This window comes from Pseudophryne corroboree, chromosome 7 (genome assembly GCF_028390025.1).
Source record: "Pseudophryne corroboree isolate aPseCor3 chromosome 7, aPseCor3.hap2, whole genome shotgun sequence".
Taxonomy (NCBI): domain Eukaryota; kingdom Metazoa; phylum Chordata; class Amphibia; order Anura; family Myobatrachidae; genus Pseudophryne; species Pseudophryne corroboree.
The window spans coordinates 412,014,101-412,037,097 of record NC_086450.1 but is presented as its reverse complement, the minus strand read 5'-3'; the positions used below and the strand labels follow the sequence as shown (position 1 = coordinate 412,037,097).

The window sequence follows — 22,997 nt, the reverse complement described above, 5'->3', positions numbered from 1 at the left end:
CTCCAGCGATAGCGATGCGCGGCCCCGCACGTCGCTATCACCGGTGCTAGATTGAGCCTGCATGCAGGCTCAATCTAGCAGGTCGCTCACTTCACCGTTGTGTGAAGTGAGCGGCCCCCGTCGGCTTTCCCCCTCGCTCAGCACATCGCGGTGTGCTGAGTGGGGTGAGAGATGTGTGCTGAGTGGTCTGTGTTAAGATCGCTCAGCACACATCTCTCCCGTGAGTACCCCCCTTAACAGTGGGGCAGATGTATTAACCTGGAGAAGACATAAGGAAGTGATAAACCAGTGATATGTGCAAGGTGATAAACGCACCAGCCAATCAGTTCCAATATGTAAATTAACAGTTAGGAGCTGATTGGCTGGTGTGTTTATCACCTTGCACATATCACTGGTTTATCACTTCCTTATGCCGTCTCCAGGCTTAATACATCTGCCCCAGTGTACTATAGTATCTCAGTAACTCAGGGGCAGATGTATTAACCTGAAGAAGTCATAAGGAAGTGATAAAGCAGCGATAAGTGCAAGGTGATAAACACACCAGCCAGTCAGCTCCTGTCAATTTGCATATTGGAGCTGATTGGCTGGTGCGTTTATCACCTTGCACTTATCACTGTGGTTAATACATCTGCCCCTCAGTGTACTAGTGTCTCACAGTGCACCATAGTATCTCACTGTATACTGTAGTATCTCATAGTGACTCACAGTGCACTATAGTGTCTCACAGCGTAAAATGGTGTCTCATTGGCCCTCATTCCGAGTTGTTCGCTCGTTATTTTTCTTCGCATCGGTGCGATTTTCCACTAACTGCGCATGCGCAATGTTCGCACTGCAGCTGCGTCAAGTAAATTTGCTAAGAAGTTTGGTATTTTACTCACGGCATTACAAGGTTTTTTCTTCGTTCTGATGATCGGAGTGTGATTGACAGGAAGTGGGTGTTTCTGGGCGGAAATTGACCGTTTTATGGGTGTGTGTGAAAAAACGCTGCCGTTTCTGGGAAAAACGCGGGAGTGGCTGGAGAAACGGGGGAGTGCCTGGGCGAACGCTGGGTGTGTTTGTGACGTCAAACCAGGGACGAAACTGACTGAACTGATCGCAGTGGCAGAGTAAGTGTCGAGCTACTCAGAAACTGAGAAAGAAGTAATGTGAACCGCACAAGTCCTAATTCAAGCAGATAGTAACCTCTGAAAAACTGAATAATTACTGAATTGCTTCTAGATATAGCAACCATATGTGTGTGGAAAATCAATCCTAATACCTATGCTTGTTGCTTTCAGTGGTGCTCCCAAGAGTCAAAATTTATCGAACAAGAAAAAACCAAAACAGAGAAGTATACTTCTCTGTTTTGGTTTTTTCCTACTCAGAAACTGCTAAGAAATTTCTATTCGCAATTTTGAGAATCTTTCGTTCGCAATTCTGCTAAGCTAAGATTCACTCCCAGTAGGCGGCGGCTTAGCGTGTGCAATGCTGCTAAAAGCAGCTTGGGAGCGAACAACGCGGAATGAGGGCCATAGTGCACTAAGGGCTTAATTCTAAGTTGATCGCAGCAGCAAATTTGTTAGCAGTTGGGCAAAACCATGGGGGTAATTCCAAGTTGATCGCAGCAGGGTTTTTTTTAGCAATTGGGCAAAACCATGTGCACTGCAGGGGAGGCAGATATAACATGTACAGAAAGAGTTAGATTTGAGTGGGTTCTTTTGTTTCTGTGCAGGGTAAATACTGGCTGCTTTATTTTTACACTGCAATTTAGATTTCAGATTGAACACACCACACCCATATCTAACTCTCTCTGCACATGTTATATATGCCTCCCCTGCAGTGCACATGGTTTTGCCCAACTGCTAACAAAATTCCTGCTGCGATCAACTCAGAATTACCCCCAAAGTTCCTGCTGCGATCAACTCAGAATTACCCCCTATGTGCACTGCAGGGGGGCAAATATAACATGTGCAGAGAGAGTTAGATTTGGGTGGGGTGCATTCAAACTGAAATCTAAATTGCAGTGTAAAAATAAAGCAGCCAGTATTTACCCTGCACAGAAACAAAATAACCCACCCAAATCTAACTCTCTCTGCAAATGTTATATCTGCCACACCTGCAGTGCACATGGGCCCTCATTCCGAGTTGATCGCTAGCTGTTGTTGTTAAGCAGCGCAGTGATCAGGCTAAAAATCAGCGGTTCCGCGCATGCGTACGGGCCGCAGTACGCACGCGCGAAGTACTTTCACACAAAACTATGCATTTTTACACAAGGTCAAGCGACTGTTTTCAGTCGCTCGGCTGATCGGTGAGTGATTGACAGGAAAGGGGCGTTTCTGGGAGGTAACTGACCGTTTTCCGGGAGTGCGCTAAAAATAAGATTTTACTTACCGATAAATCTATTTCTCGTAGTCCGTAGTGGATGCTGGGACTCCGTCAGGACCATGGGGATTAGCGGCTCCGCAGGAGACAGGGCACAAAAATAAAAGCTTTAGGACTAGGTGGTGTGCACTGGCTCCTCCCCCTATGACCCTCCTCCAAGCCTCAGTTAGGATACTGTGCCCGGACGAGCGTACACAATAAGGAAGGATTTTGAATCCCGGGTAAGACTCATACCAGCCACACCAATCACACCGTACAACCTGTGATCTGAACCCAGTTAACAGTATGACAAACGTAGGAGCCTCTGAACAGACGGCTCACAACAATAACAACCCGATTTTCTTGTAACAATAACTATGTACAAGTATTGCAGACAATCCGCACTTGGGATGGGCGCCCAGCATCCACTACGGACTACGAGAAATAGATTTATCGGTAAGTAAAATCTTATTTTCTCTGACGTCCTAGTGGATGCTGGGACTCCGTCAGGACCATGGGGATTATACCAAAGCTCCCAAACGGGCGGGAGAGTGCGGATGACTCTGCAGCACCGAATGAGAGAACTCCAGGTCCTCTTTAGCCAGGGTATCAAATTTGTAGAATTTTACAAACGTGTTCTCCCCCGACCACGTAGCTGCTCGGCAGAGTTGTAATGCCGAGACCCCTCGGGCAGCCGCCCAAGATGAGCCCACCTTCCTTGTGGAATGGGCCTTGATAGATTTAGGCTGTGGCAGGCCTGCCACAGAATGTGCAAGTTGAATTGTGCTACAAATCCAACGAGCAATCGTCTGCTTAGAAGCAGGAGCACCCAGCTTGTTGGGTGCATACAGTATAAACAGCGAGTCAGATTTTCTGACTCCAGCCGTCCTTGAAATATATATTTTCAATGCCCTGACAACGTCCAGCAACTTGGAATCCTCCAAATCGCTAGTAGCCGCAGGCACCACAATAGGCTGGTTCAGGTGAAACGCTGAAACCACCTTAGGCAGAAACTGAGGACGCGTCCGCAGTTCTGCCCTGTCCGAATGGAAAATCAGATATGGGCTTTTATACGATAAAGCCGCCAATTCTGACACTCTCCTGGCTGAAGCCAGGGCCAGTAGCATGGTTACTTTCCATGTAAGATATTTCAAATCCACCGATTTGAGTGGCTCAAACCAATGGGATTTGAGAAAATCCAAAACTACATTAAGATCCCACGGAGCCACTGGGGGCACAACCGGGGGCTGTATATGTAGTACTCCTTTTACAAAAGTCTGGACTTCAGGAACTGAAGCCAATTCTTTCTGGAAGAAAATCGACAGGGCCGAAATTTGAACCTTAATGGACCCTAATTTGAGGCCCATAGACAATCCTGTTTGCAGGAAATGTAGGAATCGACCCAGTTGAAATTCCTCCGTCGGGGCCTTCCTGGCCTCACACCACGCAACATATTTTCTCCAAATGCGGTGATAATGTTGTGCAGTCACCTCCTTCCTGGCTTTTACCAGGGTAGGGATGACCTCTTCCGGAATGCCTTTTTCCCTTAGAATTCGGCGTTCAACCGCCATGCCGTCAAACGCAGCCGCGGTAAGTCTTGGAATAGACACGGTCCCTGCTGAAGCAGGTCCCGTCTTAGAGGTAGAGGCCACGGATCTTCCGTGAGCATCTCCTGAAGTTTCGGGTACCAAGTTCTTCTTGGCCAATCCGGAGCCACGAGTATCGTTCTTACTCCCCTTTGCCGTATAATTCTCAGTACTTTTGGTATGAGAGGCAGAGGAGGAAACACATACACTGACTGGAACACCCACGGTGTTACCAGAGCGTCCACAGCTATTGCCTGAGGGTCTCTTGACCTGGCGCAATACCTGTCCAGTTTTTTGTTGAGGCGGGACGCCATCATATCCACCTTTGGTTTTTCCCAACGGTTCACAATCATGTGGAAGACTTCTGGATGAAGTCCCCACTCTCCCGGGTGTAGATCGTGTCTGCTGAGGAAGTCCGCTTCCCAGTTGTCCACTCCCGGAATGAACACTGCTGACAGTGCTATCACATGATCTTCCGCCCAGCGAAGAATCCTTGCAGCTTCTGCCATTGCCCTCCTGCTTCTTGTGCCGCCCTGTCTGTTTACGTGGGCGACTGCCGTGATGTTGTCCGACTGGATCAACACCGGCTGACCCTGAAGCAGGGGTTTTGCCAGGCTTAGAGCATTGTAAATCGCTCTTAGCTCCAGTATATTTATGTGAAGAGACATCTCCAGGCTTGACCACACTCCCTGGAAGTTTCTTCCCTGTGTGACCGCTCCCCAGCCTCTCAGACTGGCATCCGTGGTCACCAGGACCCAGTCCTGTATGCCGAATCTGCGGCCCTCTAACAGATGAGCACTCTGCAACCACCACAGAAGAGACACCCTTGTCCGTGGAGACAAAGTTATCCGCTGATGCATCTGCAGATGCGATCCGGACCATTTGTCCAGCAGATCCCACTGAAAAGTTCGTGCGTGGAATCTGCCGAATGGAATCGCTTCGTAAGAAGCCACCATTTTTCCCAGGACTCTTGTGCATTGATGCACAGACACTTTTCCTGGTTTTAGGAGGTTCCTGACAAGTTCGGATAACTCCCTGGCTTTCTCCTCCGGAAGAAACACCTTTTTCTGAACCGTGTCCAGAATCATTCCCAGGAACAGCAGACGTGTCGTCGGGGTCAATTGAGATTTTGGAAAATTCAGAATCCACCCGTGCTGTTGCAGCACTACTTGGGTTAGTGCTACTACGTCCTCCAGCTGTTCTCTGGACCTTGCCCTTATCAGGAGATCGTCCAAGTAAGGGATAATTAATACGCCTTTTCTTCGCAGAAGAAACATCATTTCGGCCATTACCTTGGTAAAGACCCGAGGTGCCGTGGACAATCCAAACGGCAGCGTCTGAAACTGATAATGACAGTTTTGCACCACGAACCTGAGGTACCATTGATGTGAAGGGCAAATTGGGACATGCAGGTAAGCATCCTTGATGTCCAGGGACACCATAAAGTCCCCTTCTTCCAGATTCGCTATCACTGCTCTGAGTGACTCCATCTTGAACTTGAATTTTTGTATGTACAGGTTCAAAGATTTCAGATTTAGAATAGGTCTTACCGAGCCGTCCGGCTTCGGTACCACAAATAGTGTGGAATAATACCCCTTTCCCTGTTGTAGGAGGGGTACCTTGACTATCACCTGCTGAGAATACAGCTTGTGAATGGCTTCCAATACCGTCGCCCTGTCTGAGGGAGACGTTGGCAGAGCAGACTTTAGGAACCGGCGAGGGGGAGACTTCTCGAATTCCAACCTGTAACCCTGAGATACTACCTGCAGGATCCAGGGGTCCACCTGTGAGTGAGCCCACTGTGCGCTGAAATTCTTGAGTCGACCCCCCACCGCCCCTGAGTCCGCTTGTAAAGCCCCAACGTCATGCTGAGGGCTTTGCAGAAGCCGGGGAGGGCTTCTGCTCCTGGGAGGGAGCTGCTTGGTGCACTCTCTTACCCTTTCCTTTGCCTCGGGGCAGATATGACTGTCCTTTTGCCCGCTTGTTCTTATAGGAACGAAAGGACTGCGGCTGAAAAGACGGTGTCTTTTTCTGTTGGGAGGGGACCTGAGGTAAAAAGGTGGATTTCCCGGCTGTTGCCGTGGCCACCAAATCCGATAGACCGACCCCAAATAATTCCTCCCCTTTATACGGCAATACTTCCATATGCCGTTTGGAATCCGCATCACCTGACCACTGTCGCGTCCATAAACTTCTTCTGGCAGATATGGACATCGCACTTACTCTCGATGCCAGAGTGCAAATATCCCTCTGAGCATCTCGCATATAAAGAAAAGCATCCTTTAATTGCTCTATAGTCAATAAAATACTGTCCCTATCCAGGGTATCAATATTTTCAGTCAGGGAATCCGACCAAACCACCCCAGCACTGCACATCCATGCTGAGGCGATGGCTGGTCGCAGTATAACACCAGTATGAGTGTATATACTTTTCAGGGTAGTTTCCAGCCTCCTATCAGCTGGATCCTTGAGGGCGGCCGTTTCAGGAGACGGTAACGCCACTTGTTTTGATAAGCGTGTGAGTGCCTTATCCACCCTAGGGGGTGTTTCCCAGCGCGCCCTAACCTCTGGCGGGAAAGGATATAATGCCAATAACTTCTTTGAAATTAGCAGTTTTCTATCGGGGTTAACCCATGCTTCATCACACACTTCATTCAATTCCTCTGATTCAGGAAAAACTACAGGTAGTTTTTTCAGACCCCACATAATACCCCTTTTTGTGGTACTTGCAGTATCAGAGATATGCAAAGCCTCCTTCATTGCCGTGATCATATAACGTGTGGCCCTACTGGAAAATACGTTTGTTTCTTCACCGTCGACACTAGATTCGGTGTCCGTGTCTGGGTCTGTGTCGACCGACTGAGGTAAAGGGCGTTTTACAGCCCCTGACGGTGTCTGAGACGCCTGGACAGGTACTAACTGGTTTGCCGGCCGTCTCATGTCGTCAACTGATTTTTGTAACGTGCTGACATTATCACGTAATTCCATAAACAAAGCCATCCATTCCGGTGTCGACTCCCTAGGGGGTGACATCACCATTACCGGCAATTGCTCCGCCTCCACACCAACATCGTCCTCATACATGTCGACACACACGTACCGACACACAGCAGACACACAGGGAATGCTCTTATCGAAGACAGGACCCCACTAGCCCTTTGGGTAAACAGAGGGAGAGTTTGCCAGCACACACCCAAGCGCTATAAATATATAGGAACAACCCTACAGAAGTGTTGTTTCCTTTATAGCAGCTTAATATATCAATATCGCCAAAAAAGTGCCCCCCCCTCTCTGTTTTTTTACCCTGTTTCTGTAGTGCAGTGCAGGGGAGAGTCCTGGGAGCCTTCCTCGCAGCGGAGCTGTGCAGGAAAATGGCGCTGTGTGCTGAGGAGATAGGCCCCGCCCCCTATTTCGGCGGGCTCTTCTCCCGGTGTTTGTGAGACCTGGCAGGGGTTAAATACATCCATATAGCCCCAGGGGCTATATGTGATGTATTTTTAGCCAGAACAAGGTATTATCATTGCTGCCCAGGGCACCCCCCCCCAGCGCCCTGCACCCTCAGTGACCGCTGGTGTGAAGTGTGCTGACAACAATGGCGCACAGCTGCAGTGCTGTGCGCTACCTCATGAAGACTGAAAAGTCTTCTGCCGCCGGTTTCTGGACCTCTTCACTTTTCGGCATCTGCAAGGGGGTCGGCGGCGCGGCTCCGGGACCGGACTCCATGGCTGGGCCTGTGTTCGATCCCTCTGGAGCTAATGGTGTCCAGTAGCCTAAGAAGCCAATCCATCCTGCACGCAGGTGAGTTCACTTCTTCTCCCCTAAGTCCCTCGTTGCAGTGAGCCTGTTGCCAGCAGGACTCACTGAAAATAAAAAACCTAATAACTTTTTCTAAGCAGCTCTTTAGGAGAGCCACCTAGATTGCACCCTGCTCGGACGGGCACAAAAACCTAACTGAGGCTTGGAGGAGGGTCATAGGGGGAGGAGCCAGTGCACACCACCTAGTCCTAAAGCTTTTATTTTTGTGCCCTGTCTCCTGCGGAGCCGCTAATCCCCATGGTCCTGACGGAGTCCCAGCATCCAGTAGGACGTCAGAGAAAAACGCAGGCGTGTCAGAAGATAACGCAGGCGTGCCTGGGAAAGCGGGGGAGTGGCAGGCCGAACGCAGGGCGTGTTTGTGACGTCAAAACAGGAACTAAACTGTCTGCAGTGATCGCAAGGTAGGAGTAGGTTTGGAGCTGCTCAGAAACCGCATGAAATTTTTCCTGTGCAGTTCTGCTAATCTTTCGTTCGCACTTCTGCTAAGCAAAGATACACTCCCAGAGGGCGGCGGCCTAGCGTGTGCACTGCTGCTAAAAGCAGCTAGCGAGCGATCAGAATGAGGATCGGAATGAGGGCCATGGTTTTGCCCAACTGCTAACAAACTTGCTCCTGCGATCAACTCAGAATTACCCCCAATATCTCATAGTGAATCACAGTGCACTATAGTGTCTCACAGCATACCATGGTGTTTCATAATGTACTATAATGTCTAACAGTGTACTATAATGTCTCACAGTGTACTATAGTATCTCAGTGACTCACAGTGTACTAGTGTCTCACAATGCACCACAGTGTCTCACAGTATACTATAGTGTCTCATAGTGACTCACAGTGTACTATAGTGTCTCATACTGTTGCAAAGTGTATTGTAGTGTCTCACAGTATACTATAGTGTCTCATAGTGTACCATAGTGTCTCACAGAGTACTATACGGGTTCATAGTGTACACAGTGTCTGATACTGTACTATAGTGTACCATAGTGTCTAATAGTGTACTATAGTGTCTCACAGTGCACCATAGTCTCATAGTGTACTATAATGTCTCACAGTGCACTAAAGTGTCTCAAAGCATACCACGGTGTCTCATGATGTACTATAGTGTCTCACAGTGTACTATAGTGTCTCACAGTGTACTATATTATCTCATAGTGTACCATAGTGTCTCACAGTGCAATATATTGTATTATAGTGTACTATACGGTTTCATAGAGTACAGTGTCTGATACTGTATTAGTGTTTCATAGTGTACCATAGTGTCTAACAGTGTACTATAGTGTCTCACAGTATACCATAGTGTCTCACAGAGTACTATACGGGTTCATAGTGTACACAGTGTCTGATACTGTACTATAGTGTCTCATAGTGTACCATACTGTCTAATAGTGTACTACAGTGTCTCACAGTGCACCATAGTCTCATAGTGTACTATAATGTCTCACAGTGCACTAAAGTGTCTCAAAGCATACCATGGTGTCTCATGATGTACTATAGTGTCTCACAGTGTACTATATTATCTCATAGTGTACCATAGGGTCTCACAGTGCACTATATTGTATTATAGTGTACTATACGGTTTCATAGAGTACACAGTGTCTGATACTGTATTAGTGTTTCATAGTGTACCATAGTGTCTAATAGTGTACTATAGTGTCTCACAGTGTACTATAGTGTCTCACAGTGTACTATATTATCTCATAGTGTACCATAGTGTCTCACAGTGCACGTGTATTATAGTGTACTATACGGTTTCATAGTGTACACATTGTCTAATACTGTACTATAGTGTCGCATAATGTACCATAGTGTCTCAAAGTGTACCACAGTATTTCATAGTGTACAATAGTGTCTTATAGTGTACCATAGTGTCTTATAGTGTACTACAGTGTCTCATAGTGCACTATAGTGTCACATAGTGTCTGATACTGTACTATAGTGTCGCATAATGTACCATAGTGTCTCAAAGTGTACCACAGTATTTCAAAGTGTACCATAGTGTACAATAGTGTCTTATAGTGTACCATAGTGTTCTACAGCATGGTTTCATAGTGCACTATAGTGTCACATAGTGTACACAGTGTCTGATACTGTACTATAGCGTCTGATAGTATACCAGTGTCTCTATGTGCAGCACAGTGTACCAAAGTGAACCATAGTATGCAGTAATGCTACAGTGGTGTTACATAGTTTACACAGTGTCTCATAGCATACTAGTGCCTGATAGTGTACCATATTGCCTCATAGTGTAGCACTGTGTCTGATAGTATAACATATTGCCTCATAGTGTAGCACTGTGTCTGATAGTATAACATATTGCCTCATAGTGTAGCATCGTGTCTGATAGTGTACCATATTGTTTCACAGTATACTACAGAATCACATAGTATACTATAGGGTCTGATAGTGTGTCATATTGCCTAATATCAAACCATAGTGTCTCATAGTGTACTATAGCGCATCCATAGTATCTGAATATTCAGAAGTGTCTCATAGTGTCCCATAATGTGCTACAGGGCAGCAAGCATCTCACATGGTGCCGTAGTGCATCAAACACTGCGAATATTCTCCTGTTTTACAATAACCTTGTGAAGCGATCTGAAAATGAAGCACACTGGCGAGTTCTTCTGGACCTTCTGGAGACTGCAGCATCCATCCGGATCCCACCACTGCACAGGGGAAGTAGGAAATTTGGAGACTTGATGACAGGAATCATGTCACTAAGCATCACCCCTCAGCGGGGTCTGGGCTTAATGACACAAATCGCGGAGGGGTGGCATAGAGTGTTGACACGTATGTCAGTAATATAAGGGCTGATTCAGAGGTGGACACAAAGCAGAAGCAGGTGCGACGACTGTTGCAGCCGCTACTGCGAATGTATGCTATTGTTGCAGGAGGCGAGGAAATAGACGCCTCCTGACGGCTTTTGTGAGCCAATGCTGTGTCTGCAAACGCAGCATCGGGTCATCGGCGAAAACATCAGCCATCTGAGTGACCCTCAGGTTATGCAGGATGACTGGTGTTTTCGCGCTGACCTTGGCACGCCTACAAAATGGGGACGACACGCCCCCGTTTTGTCAAACACTCACCAATGCCCCCAAATGGCGCCAGCATGTCAATCATTCTGCAGCTCGGGGGCAATGCGCGCAGTCTCTCAACATTGGAGTTGTAGGCAAACCATCAAACTCTGAATCAGGCTCATAAACCACATTCACTTTCAGGAACAGTCTTACAACATAAAATTGCAGTGTGGCTGTTATGTTTATTTTACCATTTCTACATTTTCAATCTGTTTCGACCCTTAGGTTTAAGACCGGCCAATATCACTTTGATGCTTTGATGAAAGGTATCTGTTCCTGGGATGGCTAACGTAATAACCTTAACCTCCCAAACCTGAAAAAAAACCTTCTATTATATGATATTATCCTTTATTTGACGAATGCTCCACCATCATCATAGAGAAATGGGGTATAATTAGTCTAAAACAAGCAAAAAAAACATGAAAATAGTCAAATAAGTAAATTAACAAATATAAAACAAAAACTGAAACAGGCAACAAATAAATAAACAAAGAAACAATAATAAAGGAAAGTGAAATGAAACAAACACAGCATGATGATATGGACTACCTGGACCATAGTGCAGGTCCCCTGCAGGACTGCAGGGCCGTTGGTAACCAAACGAACTGAAAAGAATCGGATGGGAATGTGGTGGTGGCATCAAGCAATGGAAGGAGCGGTGCATGTCACCATTAGGCACTGGCGCCCGGCGGGCTGTGGGCTGCGGCCTTGGGTTCTCTATGTGACATGAACCCCAAGAACCTAAAGGCGAAACGGCAAGAGAAAGAAAACATAGCAATAACGAAACCGAAATCAATTTCAACATAAGGAAAAACAGAGGCAAAAAGTGACATGTAAAAATAAAACAATATATATTCAGGGCCTAATTCAGACCTGATCGTAGCAGCAAATCTGTTAGCAGTTGGGCAAAACCATGTGCACTGCGGGGGAGGTGGGGCAGATATAACATGTGCAGAGAGAGTTAGATTTGGGTGGGATATATTGTTTCTGTGCAGGGTAAATACTGGATGCTTTATTTTTACACTGCAATATAGATTTCAGATTGAACACACCCCACCCAAATCTACCTCTCTCTGTATTAGCTAACAAATTTGCTGCTACGATCAGGTCTGAATTAGGCCCTTATTGCAGCGACGCACATTGAATGAATGGGTGGGGTATAGAAAAATAATGGGACTTCATGTATGTCGAGACCATGGTCAGTAAAAACATGGCATATTCACTAAAAAACCAACACCAGTAACATTTGACAGTCCAAAGATACTCGGTCTGATTCAGAGGCGGACGCAGTTTCGAGTCTTTTGCAAATGGCCGATGGGTTACTGTGCATGGGCTGCGATTACTTCAGACAGCGGTTGCAGTGTGGTGTTAGTCGCAGACTGCAACCGTTTGGGGGCGTTGACGGGACTGGCAACTAAATTGCCATTTTGGGGGCATGTCAAAGCCAGTGACTACGTCTTTGGACGTAGTTTCACTGGCGCAGGCAGCTTAGGTTTAGCAGACATTTTGATCAACCATAGATATTGCTTAGAAATGTGATGCTCCGACCAATGTTTCCAATGTTTATGCAATGCTGCGTCTTCGGACACAGGCAGCGGGTCTGAAGACAGCTCCTGTGGCATTATTAAACCTTCTCAGATCCACCGCGACTGACGAAGCATCAAAGTTGCACCGCACACGCCTCACAATTCGAGGTTATGATTTCAGGCACACGCATGCAGTATATAGAAAAGGCAATGGATGTTCCTGCATGAGGACAGGGAGGTTGCTGTTCAGATGCACAGAGATGGTCCGTCTTATAGGTGTGTTATGGAAGTGATGCGGGCTTGAAGCTGAAGTCTTTGAATACACCGACACCTCAGCGCTCACATTGGAGGCCATACTCAGATGCGGGAGGATCTGCACTTAGCATAGGGCTGGTGAAAATGTCAATGTTGAGCCCGAAGGTGGCGTCTAGAGGCGCTCTAAGCACGGCCACAGTGCCTACATATGGGGTGTGGTATGGTATGCCGGCGGCCGGGCTCCCGGCGACCAGCATACCGGCGCCGGCATACCGACAGCGTGGAGAGCACAAATGAGCCCCTTGTGGGCTTGCCGAGGTCATCATGCTGCGGGCATGGTGGCGCGCTTTGCGCGCCACGCTATTTATTCTCCCTCCAGGGGGGTCTTGGACCCCCACGAGGGAGAAAAACTGTCGGTATGCCGGCTGTCGGGATTCCGGCGCCGGTATACTGTGCACCGGGATCCCGACAGTCGGCAACCTGAAGACCACCCCCCAAAGTGGGCATCTCAATTCTTGCACATTCACATGCACAGATGTACAGAAGGGAGAGGCTGTATTAGCCTTTAGTCGCAGACGTGCGACCGGCATAGGACACTAACATGGATGCCGCTGCATCCAACTCAGATTCAGGCCCTCAAGGTGCATGCATGCCCTCAGCAGATATCTTGGTATAAGCCAGAGGTTCTCTAACATGGTCCTCAAGGCACCCCAATGGTCCAGGTTTTACACTTATCCCTGCTTGGCCACAGGTGACTTAATTCGCACCTCAGTTAACTTGATTTAACCATCTGTGCTGAGCCATGGCTATACCTAAAACCTGGACCACTGGGGTGCCTTGAGGACTGCATTTGAGTACCTCTGGTATAAGCGTATCTAGGTGTGCGGAGGGATGTAGAGGCCTAAAGAGGCACTCTGTGTAACAGTGTGAGGGTCACAGCAAAGTCTACCCGCTGCTATTTCAGTGCCAATACTTTCTGTGCAATAAACGTTCCTACTGTACTTGTCACCGAAAATGCTCCTCGTTTTAGCTTCATTATGGCTTAAATGAAACATGTGAGTGAGCAGACAACGGCATTGTCTCTATGACACATGAAGCATTTCATCATCATCAGCCTTTATTTATAAGGAGTCTCAAAACCCGGTATAACTCACCAAGAAGGTGCAGACGTGACACAGGGGGCAGGGAGGACCCTGCATGTGACAAATTACAAGCTAGAGGCATTCTTCTGCCATAGTGCAACATGGAGACGTACACTGGACTCTATAAAAAGAACAGACCTGGGGACTGTCAGCTCTGAGCCGGAGCAGAACTGACGTCAATGGGCCGGATGTAATGACGGACGCCGGAGATCACTGGAGGTGCGAGATGCCGGTCGATCTCAGGTGTTTTTGCCTTGTAAGTGATTACTCCTTTAAAAAAATGTCCGAGATCGTCCGGCATCTGGCACCACTGGCGATCTCAAGCGTCACTACACCAATCTGTGTAATGAAATTGGCCATGCTGTGTGCCCCCCTCCTCATAGCGAGCAATGCTGTGTTGGTTCTGCACCTTTCCACAAAATATACAGTAGTACACCGATGCCTGCACACTATACTTCACGTTCAGCATGTCCAAAACAGAGCTCACCATCTTCTCCTGCCACCACCCCCTTCATTCTCCCTCACTATCAATAACACCCCAGATTCTGTTATATTCCAAGACTACTCGATAGCGGAAAATCCTGAATCTGTGATCTCCTTCACTCTTCACATTCAGACTCCTTCTAAATCTAGCCACCTCCATATAAAACACTGCCAGAATGCGCCAATTTTCTACTCGAAACACAAGTATCTCCTTTGTAATGAGTCTGCAACATCCTTCTTGTTGGCGCTCCCGTCATACATCTGCCTCCGCTTCAAACCATCCTACATGCTGCTGCAAAACTGATCTTCCTCTCTCACCACTCCATATCTGCTGCTCTGCTGTCCCTACACTGGCACTCCATGCCCTCCACAATCCAGCTCAACAGCCTCACTGATACAGCTCTCAACATCACCCTCCTATATCTCAGCTATCATCTCAATATAGTCTTCCCCTCTGCTTCACACCTCTCCACCATTCTTGTAGCGAGTATCATTCATGCCTACTGGAGTTCTCCTATCCATAATTTGCTCATGGAATTCCCTACCATGCCTTATCAAACACCAGTGCTTTAAACACTCATGGAAAGCCCACCTATTCTCAGAATCATTCTCAGTAACCTCCTGATTATCCCGCCCCCACCACCAAAAACACACTCACAATGAGCACGTACACTTTGTTGTACCAAACTCTTGCTTGGCTGGGCCACACTTGTTCCTCAATTGTATTTCCACCCCCTCTAGACCGTAATCTCACAGGAGTAGGTTCCTCTCCACTCTTATTCACGTCTCCTCTTGTTGGCACCTTGCACGTCACAGTGTGTTCATGTATGCTGTTCCCGCACAGTTTAGAACTGTGCATCACCACTGTGCTTTACAAATCTATAGAATAATTCTCTAATTAATGTCCTGTCTCTAACATGTGTGTTCTCTGTCCCTCACACTTCTTCCACTGCTAGGGAGACCAGAGCTAGAAGAGGAGGATAAACCGCCGGCCACAGAGAACTCAGTAAGTATCGGGGCTGGATAGAGGAGAGGTGACAGGGCAGGGTCGGACAGAACAGCGAATAGCAGAGGGGGATGGGGGTAATTTGGGGGAGGGAGAGCAATACAGGACTTAATACAGGACTTGTGTGTGTGTGTGTGGGGGGATGGAGCGGGGGGGGGGGGGCTGTGTAGAGCCTGTGTGCCAGCTTGAGGCGTCCCTTTGCTAGTACTTAATAATAATATACACTGTACTGTACTCCGCCCCGCTCGTCCTCTCCTCTGCAAGCACATATACCTTCACTATCGCACTGTCACATTACTCTGTGAACCTATGTGCCTTGGCACAAATCTAGGCACATTTTCGTGAATCGAAGCATCCCGTGGAACCAAAGAGTCCACAAGTGGAATTCCCAGTGTAGGGCCACCTTTACATAGTCCAACAGGGACACAGCACAAAGCTTTCCTGAAACTAACCAATCCCATGTTTCCTGCTAGCTATTAATGTTTCATTGCTGACAGAATATACATGTATGGCAAATCCGCTGACACATTACATCCCCCTTCCCCTTTCCTAACTACTTTTACTATGCAGGGACGCTACCATATAAATTCATATATTTGCATTATGTTCGACATAGCACTTTACAGATCACAACTGCTAATTACAATTACAGCTGTGATGTCCCCTTCTAATTAGATCTGCCCTGAGCGATTGTTTTACATGGTGACATACAGATGCCCTCTGCTTATTACACATAAAACCACTGTGGCAGAGAATGACTTCTAAGAAGGTGAACATTCCTCAATGGACCACGGTTACATAGCAGAACAATTACTCCCTGCTTCCGGTGTGTGCTCAGGTTGTTTGCATTCAATTATTCATGTGCAAATGGAGATTTCATACTTTTAATTGAGACATTTTCAAGATTAAAATTAGGTGATGTCAAAGGCTAGATATCTTACGCAAATTATTGTTTGTTTTTTCCCCCAAATGAGATAATGGGAAGCTAGGCACATAATGATAGATGGATAAACATAAGACGGAGGAGCAGTAAGCTGTAGACAGTTCCTATTGCAATAATTCAGTAATTATATCTGGAGAAATCTGACATAAGGTCTGGAACTGCTGGGCTCCACTTCAATATCTTGCCCCCAGCAGAGGAATGGGTGTGGTATGAAAGGTCGACAGTGTCTAGGTCAACCACTATTGGTCGATAGAAACCAGGTCGACAGGGATTCTAGGTCGACAGGGTCTCTAGGTCAACAGGTCAAAAGGTTGACATGAGTTTTTTTTTTAAATGTTGGTGTCGTTTTCGCCGTACAGTGACCGGGAACCCCAATTAGTGCACCGTGTCCCCTCGCATGGCTTGCTTTGCTCGCCATGCTTCGGGCAAGGTGCCTCGCTGCGCTTGGCACAGATTACCGTTCCCAATTGTAGACCACGTGGATCATTAAGTATGAAAAAGTTCCAAAAAAGAATTTCTTTTTGAAAAACTCATGTCGGCCTTTTGACCTGTCGACCTAGAGTCCCTGTCAACCTAGAAACCCTGTCGACCTAGAAACCCTGTCGACCTAGTTACTGTCGACCAATAGTGTTCGACCTAGACACTCTCGACCTAAGTCTTGTCGACCTAGAGTCCGGATACCCAGAGGAATACCCACCATTCTGCTATAAATCTTGCTTGATTAAAACAAACTATATAGAAATTCCTGACGATAAGGGTGGGATTATGGCACCACTGTGATAATGCAATATGCTTAGCTATGTTCTGCCCACCAATGTGCAATGCCGCAGGCCACCTGTATTGATGATGCTGACCAGTAATCCACAGCATCTAGACTTATGTTTCCTTTTGTTAACCTTGACAGTTAGGATTAACTATGGCTAAATCCATGAATGAGAGTTCTATAGAGCCAAATGGTATACATCCCACTATTCCCCAATAACATATTAGAATACACTTGGCGATTTCAGCGACCAACGATATTATCATTGTCTGATTTTTCATCAACGATTTTTGCATACACACTGGACGATATTGATAGCCGATTTGGACGATATGACAGTATATTACATCTATATCGTCCAAATTGGATGATCAACCAACGATGAACGATTGCGTGGACACGCATGGTTCATTGTTGATGCATACACACTGAACTATATGAACGATTTATCGTTCATTTTTGAATGATATCGTTCATGTCTATCATCGATGTCGCTAAGTGTGTGGGGCCCTTTAGAAAGGCTCCTCGGCCACATAGGCCATGTTCAGTTTGTCCAGACCTGCAAAATCTCACTGTGACGCCCACAATCTTATATATTGGAGGCACCCTTAATAATATCCATGCAACTGAATAATATCATGCAGTTGCTCATTACACTATGTAATTAACACAGAATTGTTATCCCTCCCGCATGGTAATATCGAGTACAGCACCAACCTAATAGGGTCACATTCCGTCCACCACTTGTTAGACAAAATGTTTAACATAACTGAATTAAGCCCTTGGAAATAAATGAATGAAACACAGAAATAAGTTATGTCCCTGATCTCAATTAAAGTAGCTCTTAAAATGTTATAGAAAGAGAAACAACTTAATTAAATTGATTACATTTTTGCATAAAATGCATCATAATGTGGTTCCGGTAATAAAGATATATTTAACTGTATATGTAAAACAGTTAAACAGTAATAAAATAAAGGCTTCACCAGGACGACGGTGTAATGGTTAGCATTACTGCTTCACAGCACTGAGGTCATGGGTTCAATTCCCACCTTGGCTCTACCTGTGTGGAGTTTGTTTATTCTCCCCGTGCTTGCGTGGGTTTCCTCCGGGTACTCCGTTTTTTTCTCACAATCCAAAAATATACTGTTAGGTTAATCGGCGCCCAACAAAAATGAACCATAGCGTGAATGAGTGTGTGTACATGTGATAGGCAATGTAGATTGTAAGCTCCACTGGGGCAGGGACTGATGTGAATAGGCAAATATTATCTGTAAAGCGCTGCGGAATATGTGCGCGCTATATAAATAAAATAAATAAGTCAGTATAAAACTCAAGTTTTATGTTCTATGTAATAGCTAACATAGAAAGTAGTGAGAGTGATGGCATTAGCAGGTGACATGTTTTAACCCCTAGTCCTGCAGAAGGAACCCGTAAGTAGATATAGTTTCATACCAGAAAGGGATTAAGAAGACAGGGACTGCCTGTGTTGGTACTGTATTCTCATTATCTTGTCACAAATCATATTTGATATATATTCCATGTGTACTGTAACTTATTACATAATGCTATTATCCCCTCCAATGTTTGCTGTATTGGATAAGCCACTATTGTTGTAGACATGTGTTACGGGGCCCATACATTAGGCATCTATCGGGCCAATTCCCCGATCTGCCTTGATCATGAAATCAGCAAATTCCAACATGTTGGACAATCTCAAATAGCCGATTCCGACACAAAAATGATTGGAATCAGTGAGTCGGGGATTTTTAACATGATGCATTTTGATGATCTGCCGAGAAATCGCTGTAGATATATAGATATGTATATGTATATATATATATATTATAATAAAGAGGGGCTTTGCCTGTTCGCTTGCTGATGGCCTCAACCAAACTGGATGGAAAGTAGCCAACTCTGTCATTGCCTGTCCGGTTATCATGTATACAACCTTTCCAACGGCCGTCAGGATGCTGCTCCAAAACCTGCCAAAGGCGGGAGACAGAGAGTCACAGTCAGAATACGCATAAAGAAACACATTAATATAGAAATTGCACAGAAAATTTGTCTGTGCATTCTGTGAAAGCACCTGCCAGAAACAGTATATAAACATACAGAACACCATTATTGTTTGGTTATCCACATAGAACCTTATACTATGCATGAAACACCTCCCTGCCTCTAACGAGAGCCCAGAGTCTGCTACATGAAGTCATGTCAAACAGAGTGTAGTCGGTTCCGTATACAAAACTGGCAGATCAGCAGAGCTCACCATACTTAAATAGTGATGAAGGGGTGTGACTGGGAGGACCAATCACAAGTCGGAATCTCTTGATTCCAGCTTGCGAATGGTCCTCCAGTTCTCTCAATGTCCATTCTGAGGACATAACTAAATGTATAGTTACAATCTATTACTGAGACCAAGATTAATGTGTGGCCCCTCTGATGGTTATAGGGCAGCATAAATGGCCCTTGAAGTGTGTTAGGTTGCCCTTCACTGCTATAAACACATGGCTGAAAAAAGCAGACTGAAGGCAGAAAGAGGGAATGTGTGTAGTAAAACGTTCAGGTTATGGCAATAAAGTAAAGAAATGTAATAACATACAATTTACATAATAAGTAGAAAAAAAATATATAAAATACCTTCTTGGAACAACTCATTGGTTACAGGTACTGCGCCTTTCCCAGGATCCACTACATATTGGGATCCAGACACTTTAAATGATCCCTCTCCTGCGACCTGATTGGTTAATGGACATTCCATTCACACTGTAATTCTGTATCTAAATGATATACAGGTTGAGTATCCCTTATCCAAAATGCTTGGGGCCAGAAGTATTTTGGATATTGGATTTTTCCGTATTTTGGAATAATTGCATACCATAATGAGATATCATGGCGATGGGACCCAAGTCTAAGCACAGAATGCATTTATGTTTCATATACATCTTATACACACAGCCTGAAGGTCATTTAATACAATATTTTTAATAACTTTGTGTATTAAACAAAATTTGTGTACATTAATCCATCAGAAAACAAAGGTTTCACTATCTCAGTCTCACTCCAATAATTCCGTATTTCGAAATATTCCATATTTCGGAATATTTGGATATGGGATACTCAACCTGTATATACTTAGGCTTACCATACTATCCCTTTAAACTGGGACGCTCACGGATTACACAAATTCTGTGGCTGATTAAAACCAGGTGGAATGCAGGTTTGAAGTCAGCCAGCCACAGAACCTGTGTAATTCATTAGGGTCCCGGTTTAATGGGCTAGTATGGTCAGCCTAAATATACTGTCTGTGTTACTCTGTACGTATGCATTTTGATGTCTGTTTTCCCCTTGTATCACGCTATGGTACCATTGTGTTGCCTTATGTATAAAATAAGAATTTACTTACCGATAATTCTATTTCTCGGAGTCCGTAGTGGATGCTGGGGTTCCTGAAAGGACCATGGGGAATAGCGGCTCCGCAGGAGACAGGGCACAAAAGTAAAGCTTTTCCGATCAGGTGGTGTGCACTGGCTCCTCCCCCTATGACCCTCCTCCAGACTCCAGTTAGGTACTGTGCCCGACGAGCGTACACAATAAGGGAGGAATTTTGAATCCCGGTTAAGACTCATACCAGCCACACCAATCACACCGTACAACTTGTGATCTAAACCCAGTTAACAGTATGATAACAAAAGGAGCCTCTGAAAGACGGCTTCCTACAACAATAACCCGATTTTTGTAACAATAACTATGTACAAGTATTGCAGAATAATCCGCACTTGGGATGGGCGCCCAGCATCCACTACGGACTCCGAGAAATAGAATTATCGGTAAGTAAATTCTTATTTTCTCTATCGTCCTAGTGGATGCTGGGGTTCCTGAAAGGACCATGGGGATTATACCAAAGCTCCCAAACGGGCGGGAGAGTGCGGATGACTCTGCAGCACCGAATGAGAGAACTCCAGGTCCTCTTTTTGCCAGGGTATCAAATTTGTAGAATTTTACAAACGTGTTCTCCCCCGACCACGTAGCTGCTCGGCAGAGTTGTAATGCCGAGACCCCTCGGGCAGCCGCCCAAGATGAGCCCACCTTCCTTGTGGAATGGGCATTTACACATTTTTTGCTGTGGCAAGCCTGCCACAGAATGTGCAAGCTGAATTGTACTACAAATCCAACGAGCAATAGTCTGCTTAGAAGCAGGAGCACCCAGCTTGTTGGGTGCATACAGGATAAACAGCAAGTCAGATTTCCTGACTCCAGCCGACCTGGAAACTATATTTTCAGGGCCCTGACAACATCCAGCAACTTGGAGTCCTCCAAGTCCCTAGTAGCCGCAGGTACCACAATAAGCTGGTTCAGGTGAAACGCTGACACCACCTTAGGGAGAAACTGGGGACGAGTCCACAGCTTTGCTCTGTCCGAATGGACAATCAGATATGGCTTTGTGAGATAAAGCCGCCAATTCTGACACTCGCCTGGCCGAGGCCAGGACCAACAGCATGGTCGCTTTCCATGTGAGATATATCAAATCCACAGATTTGAGTTGTTTAAACCAATGTGATTTTAGGAATCCCAAACTACGTTGAGATCGCCCAGTGCCACTGGAGACATCAAAAGGGGGTTGTATATGCAGTACTCCCTTAACAACTTCTGGACTTCAGGAACTGAAGCCAATTTCTTTCTGGAAGAAAATCGACCGGTCGAAATTTGAACCTTAATGGACCCCAATTTGAGACCCATATACACTCCTGTTTGCAGGAAATGTAGGAATTAACCTAGTTGAAATTCTTCCGTGGAGCCTTCCTGGCCTCACACCATGGAACACATTTTCACCTAAGCAGTGATAATGTTGTGCGGTCACCTCCTTCCTGGCTCTGACCAGGGTAGGGATGACCTCTTCCGGAATGCCTTTTTCCCTTAGGATCCGGCGTTCACCCGTCAACGCGGCTGCGGTAAGTCATGGAACAGACATGATTCTTGCTGAATCAAGATCCTTTCTAGTATCTCTTGAAGTTCCGGGTACCAAGTTCTTGGCCAAACCGGAGCCACGAGTATAGTTCTTACTCCTCTCCTTCCTATCATTCTCCATACACTGGGTATGAAAGGCAGAGGAGGGAACACATACACCGACTGGTACACCCACGGTGTTACCAGAGCGTCCCAGCTATTGCCTGAGGGTCTCTAGACCTGGCGCTTCATGTGGGACGCCATCATAACCACCTTTGGTCTTTCCCAACGGTTTACAAACATGTGGAAACTTCCAGATGAAGTTCCCACTTTTCCGGGTGGAATTCATTCATGCTGAGGAAATCTTCCTAGTTGTCCACTCCCGGAATGAACACTGCTGACAGTGTTATCACATGATTTTTCGCCCAGCGAAGAATCCTTGCTGTCATTGCCCTCCTGCTTCTTGTGCCGCCCCGTCTGTTTACGTGGGCGACTGCCATGATGATGTCCTACTGGATCAGCACCGGTTGACTTTGAAGCAGAGGTCTTCCTAGGCTCAGAGCATCGTAAATTGCCCTTAGCTCCAGTATATTCATGTGGAGAGAAATCTCCAGACTTGACCACACTTCCTTGGAAATTTCTTCCCTGTGTGACTGTTCCCCAGCCTCTCAGACTGGCATCCGTGGTCACCAGAACACAGTCCTGAATGCTGAATGTGCTGCCCTCTAGAAGATGAGCACTCTGCAGCCCCCACAGAAGAGACACCCTTGTCCTTGGAGACAGGGTTATCCGCTGATGCATCTGAAGATGCGATCCGGACCATTCGTCCCGCAAATCCCCCTGAAAAGTTTTTGCGTGAGATCTGCCGAATGGAATCGCTTCGTAAGAAGCCACCATTTTTCCCAGGACTCCTGTGCATTGATGCACTGATACTTGGCCTGGTTTTAGGAGGTTTCTGACTAGGTCGGATAACTCCCTGGCTTTCCCCTCCAGGAGAAATACCTCTTTCTGGACTATGCCCAGAATCATTCCTAGGAACAGCAGACGTATCATCGGAAAACAGCTGCGATTTTTGGAATATTTAGAATCCACTCGTGCTGTCGTAGAACT

General features: G+C 46.2%; 1 protein-coding gene and 1 long non-coding RNA gene across 7 annotated transcripts in view; one reads left to right on the top strand and one right to left on the bottom strand.

Moving 5' to 3' along the window:
- Nucleotides 1–22,997, bottom strand: part of CASKIN1 (CASK interacting protein 1) — a 411,436-nt gene that overhangs the window by 47,227 nt on the left and 341,212 nt on the right. For 5 of the 6 annotated variants that reach the window (XM_063934707.1, XM_063934706.1, XM_063934708.1 and 2 more), the window contains 2 exons: nucleotides 18,805–18,922; nucleotides 11,369–11,560 (listed from right to left, as the gene is read on the bottom strand). In XM_063934707.1, coding sequence (XP_063790777.1) covers nucleotides 11,369–11,560; nucleotides 18,805–18,922 — 310 coding nt within the window. The remainder of the gene's footprint in view (nucleotides 1–11,368; nucleotides 11,561–18,804; nucleotides 18,923–22,997) is intronic. The other variant, XM_063934709.1, reaches the window with a different exon arrangement.
- The window catches only part of LOC134945436 (uncharacterized), a 107,496-nt gene that overhangs the window by 60,932 nt on the left and 23,567 nt on the right, over nucleotides 1–22,997 (top strand). The window contains exon 3 of the long non-coding RNA XR_010182119.1: nucleotides 15,182–15,231. This is a non-coding gene — a long non-coding RNA (uncharacterized LOC134945436). The remainder of the gene's footprint in view (nucleotides 1–15,181; nucleotides 15,232–22,997) is intronic.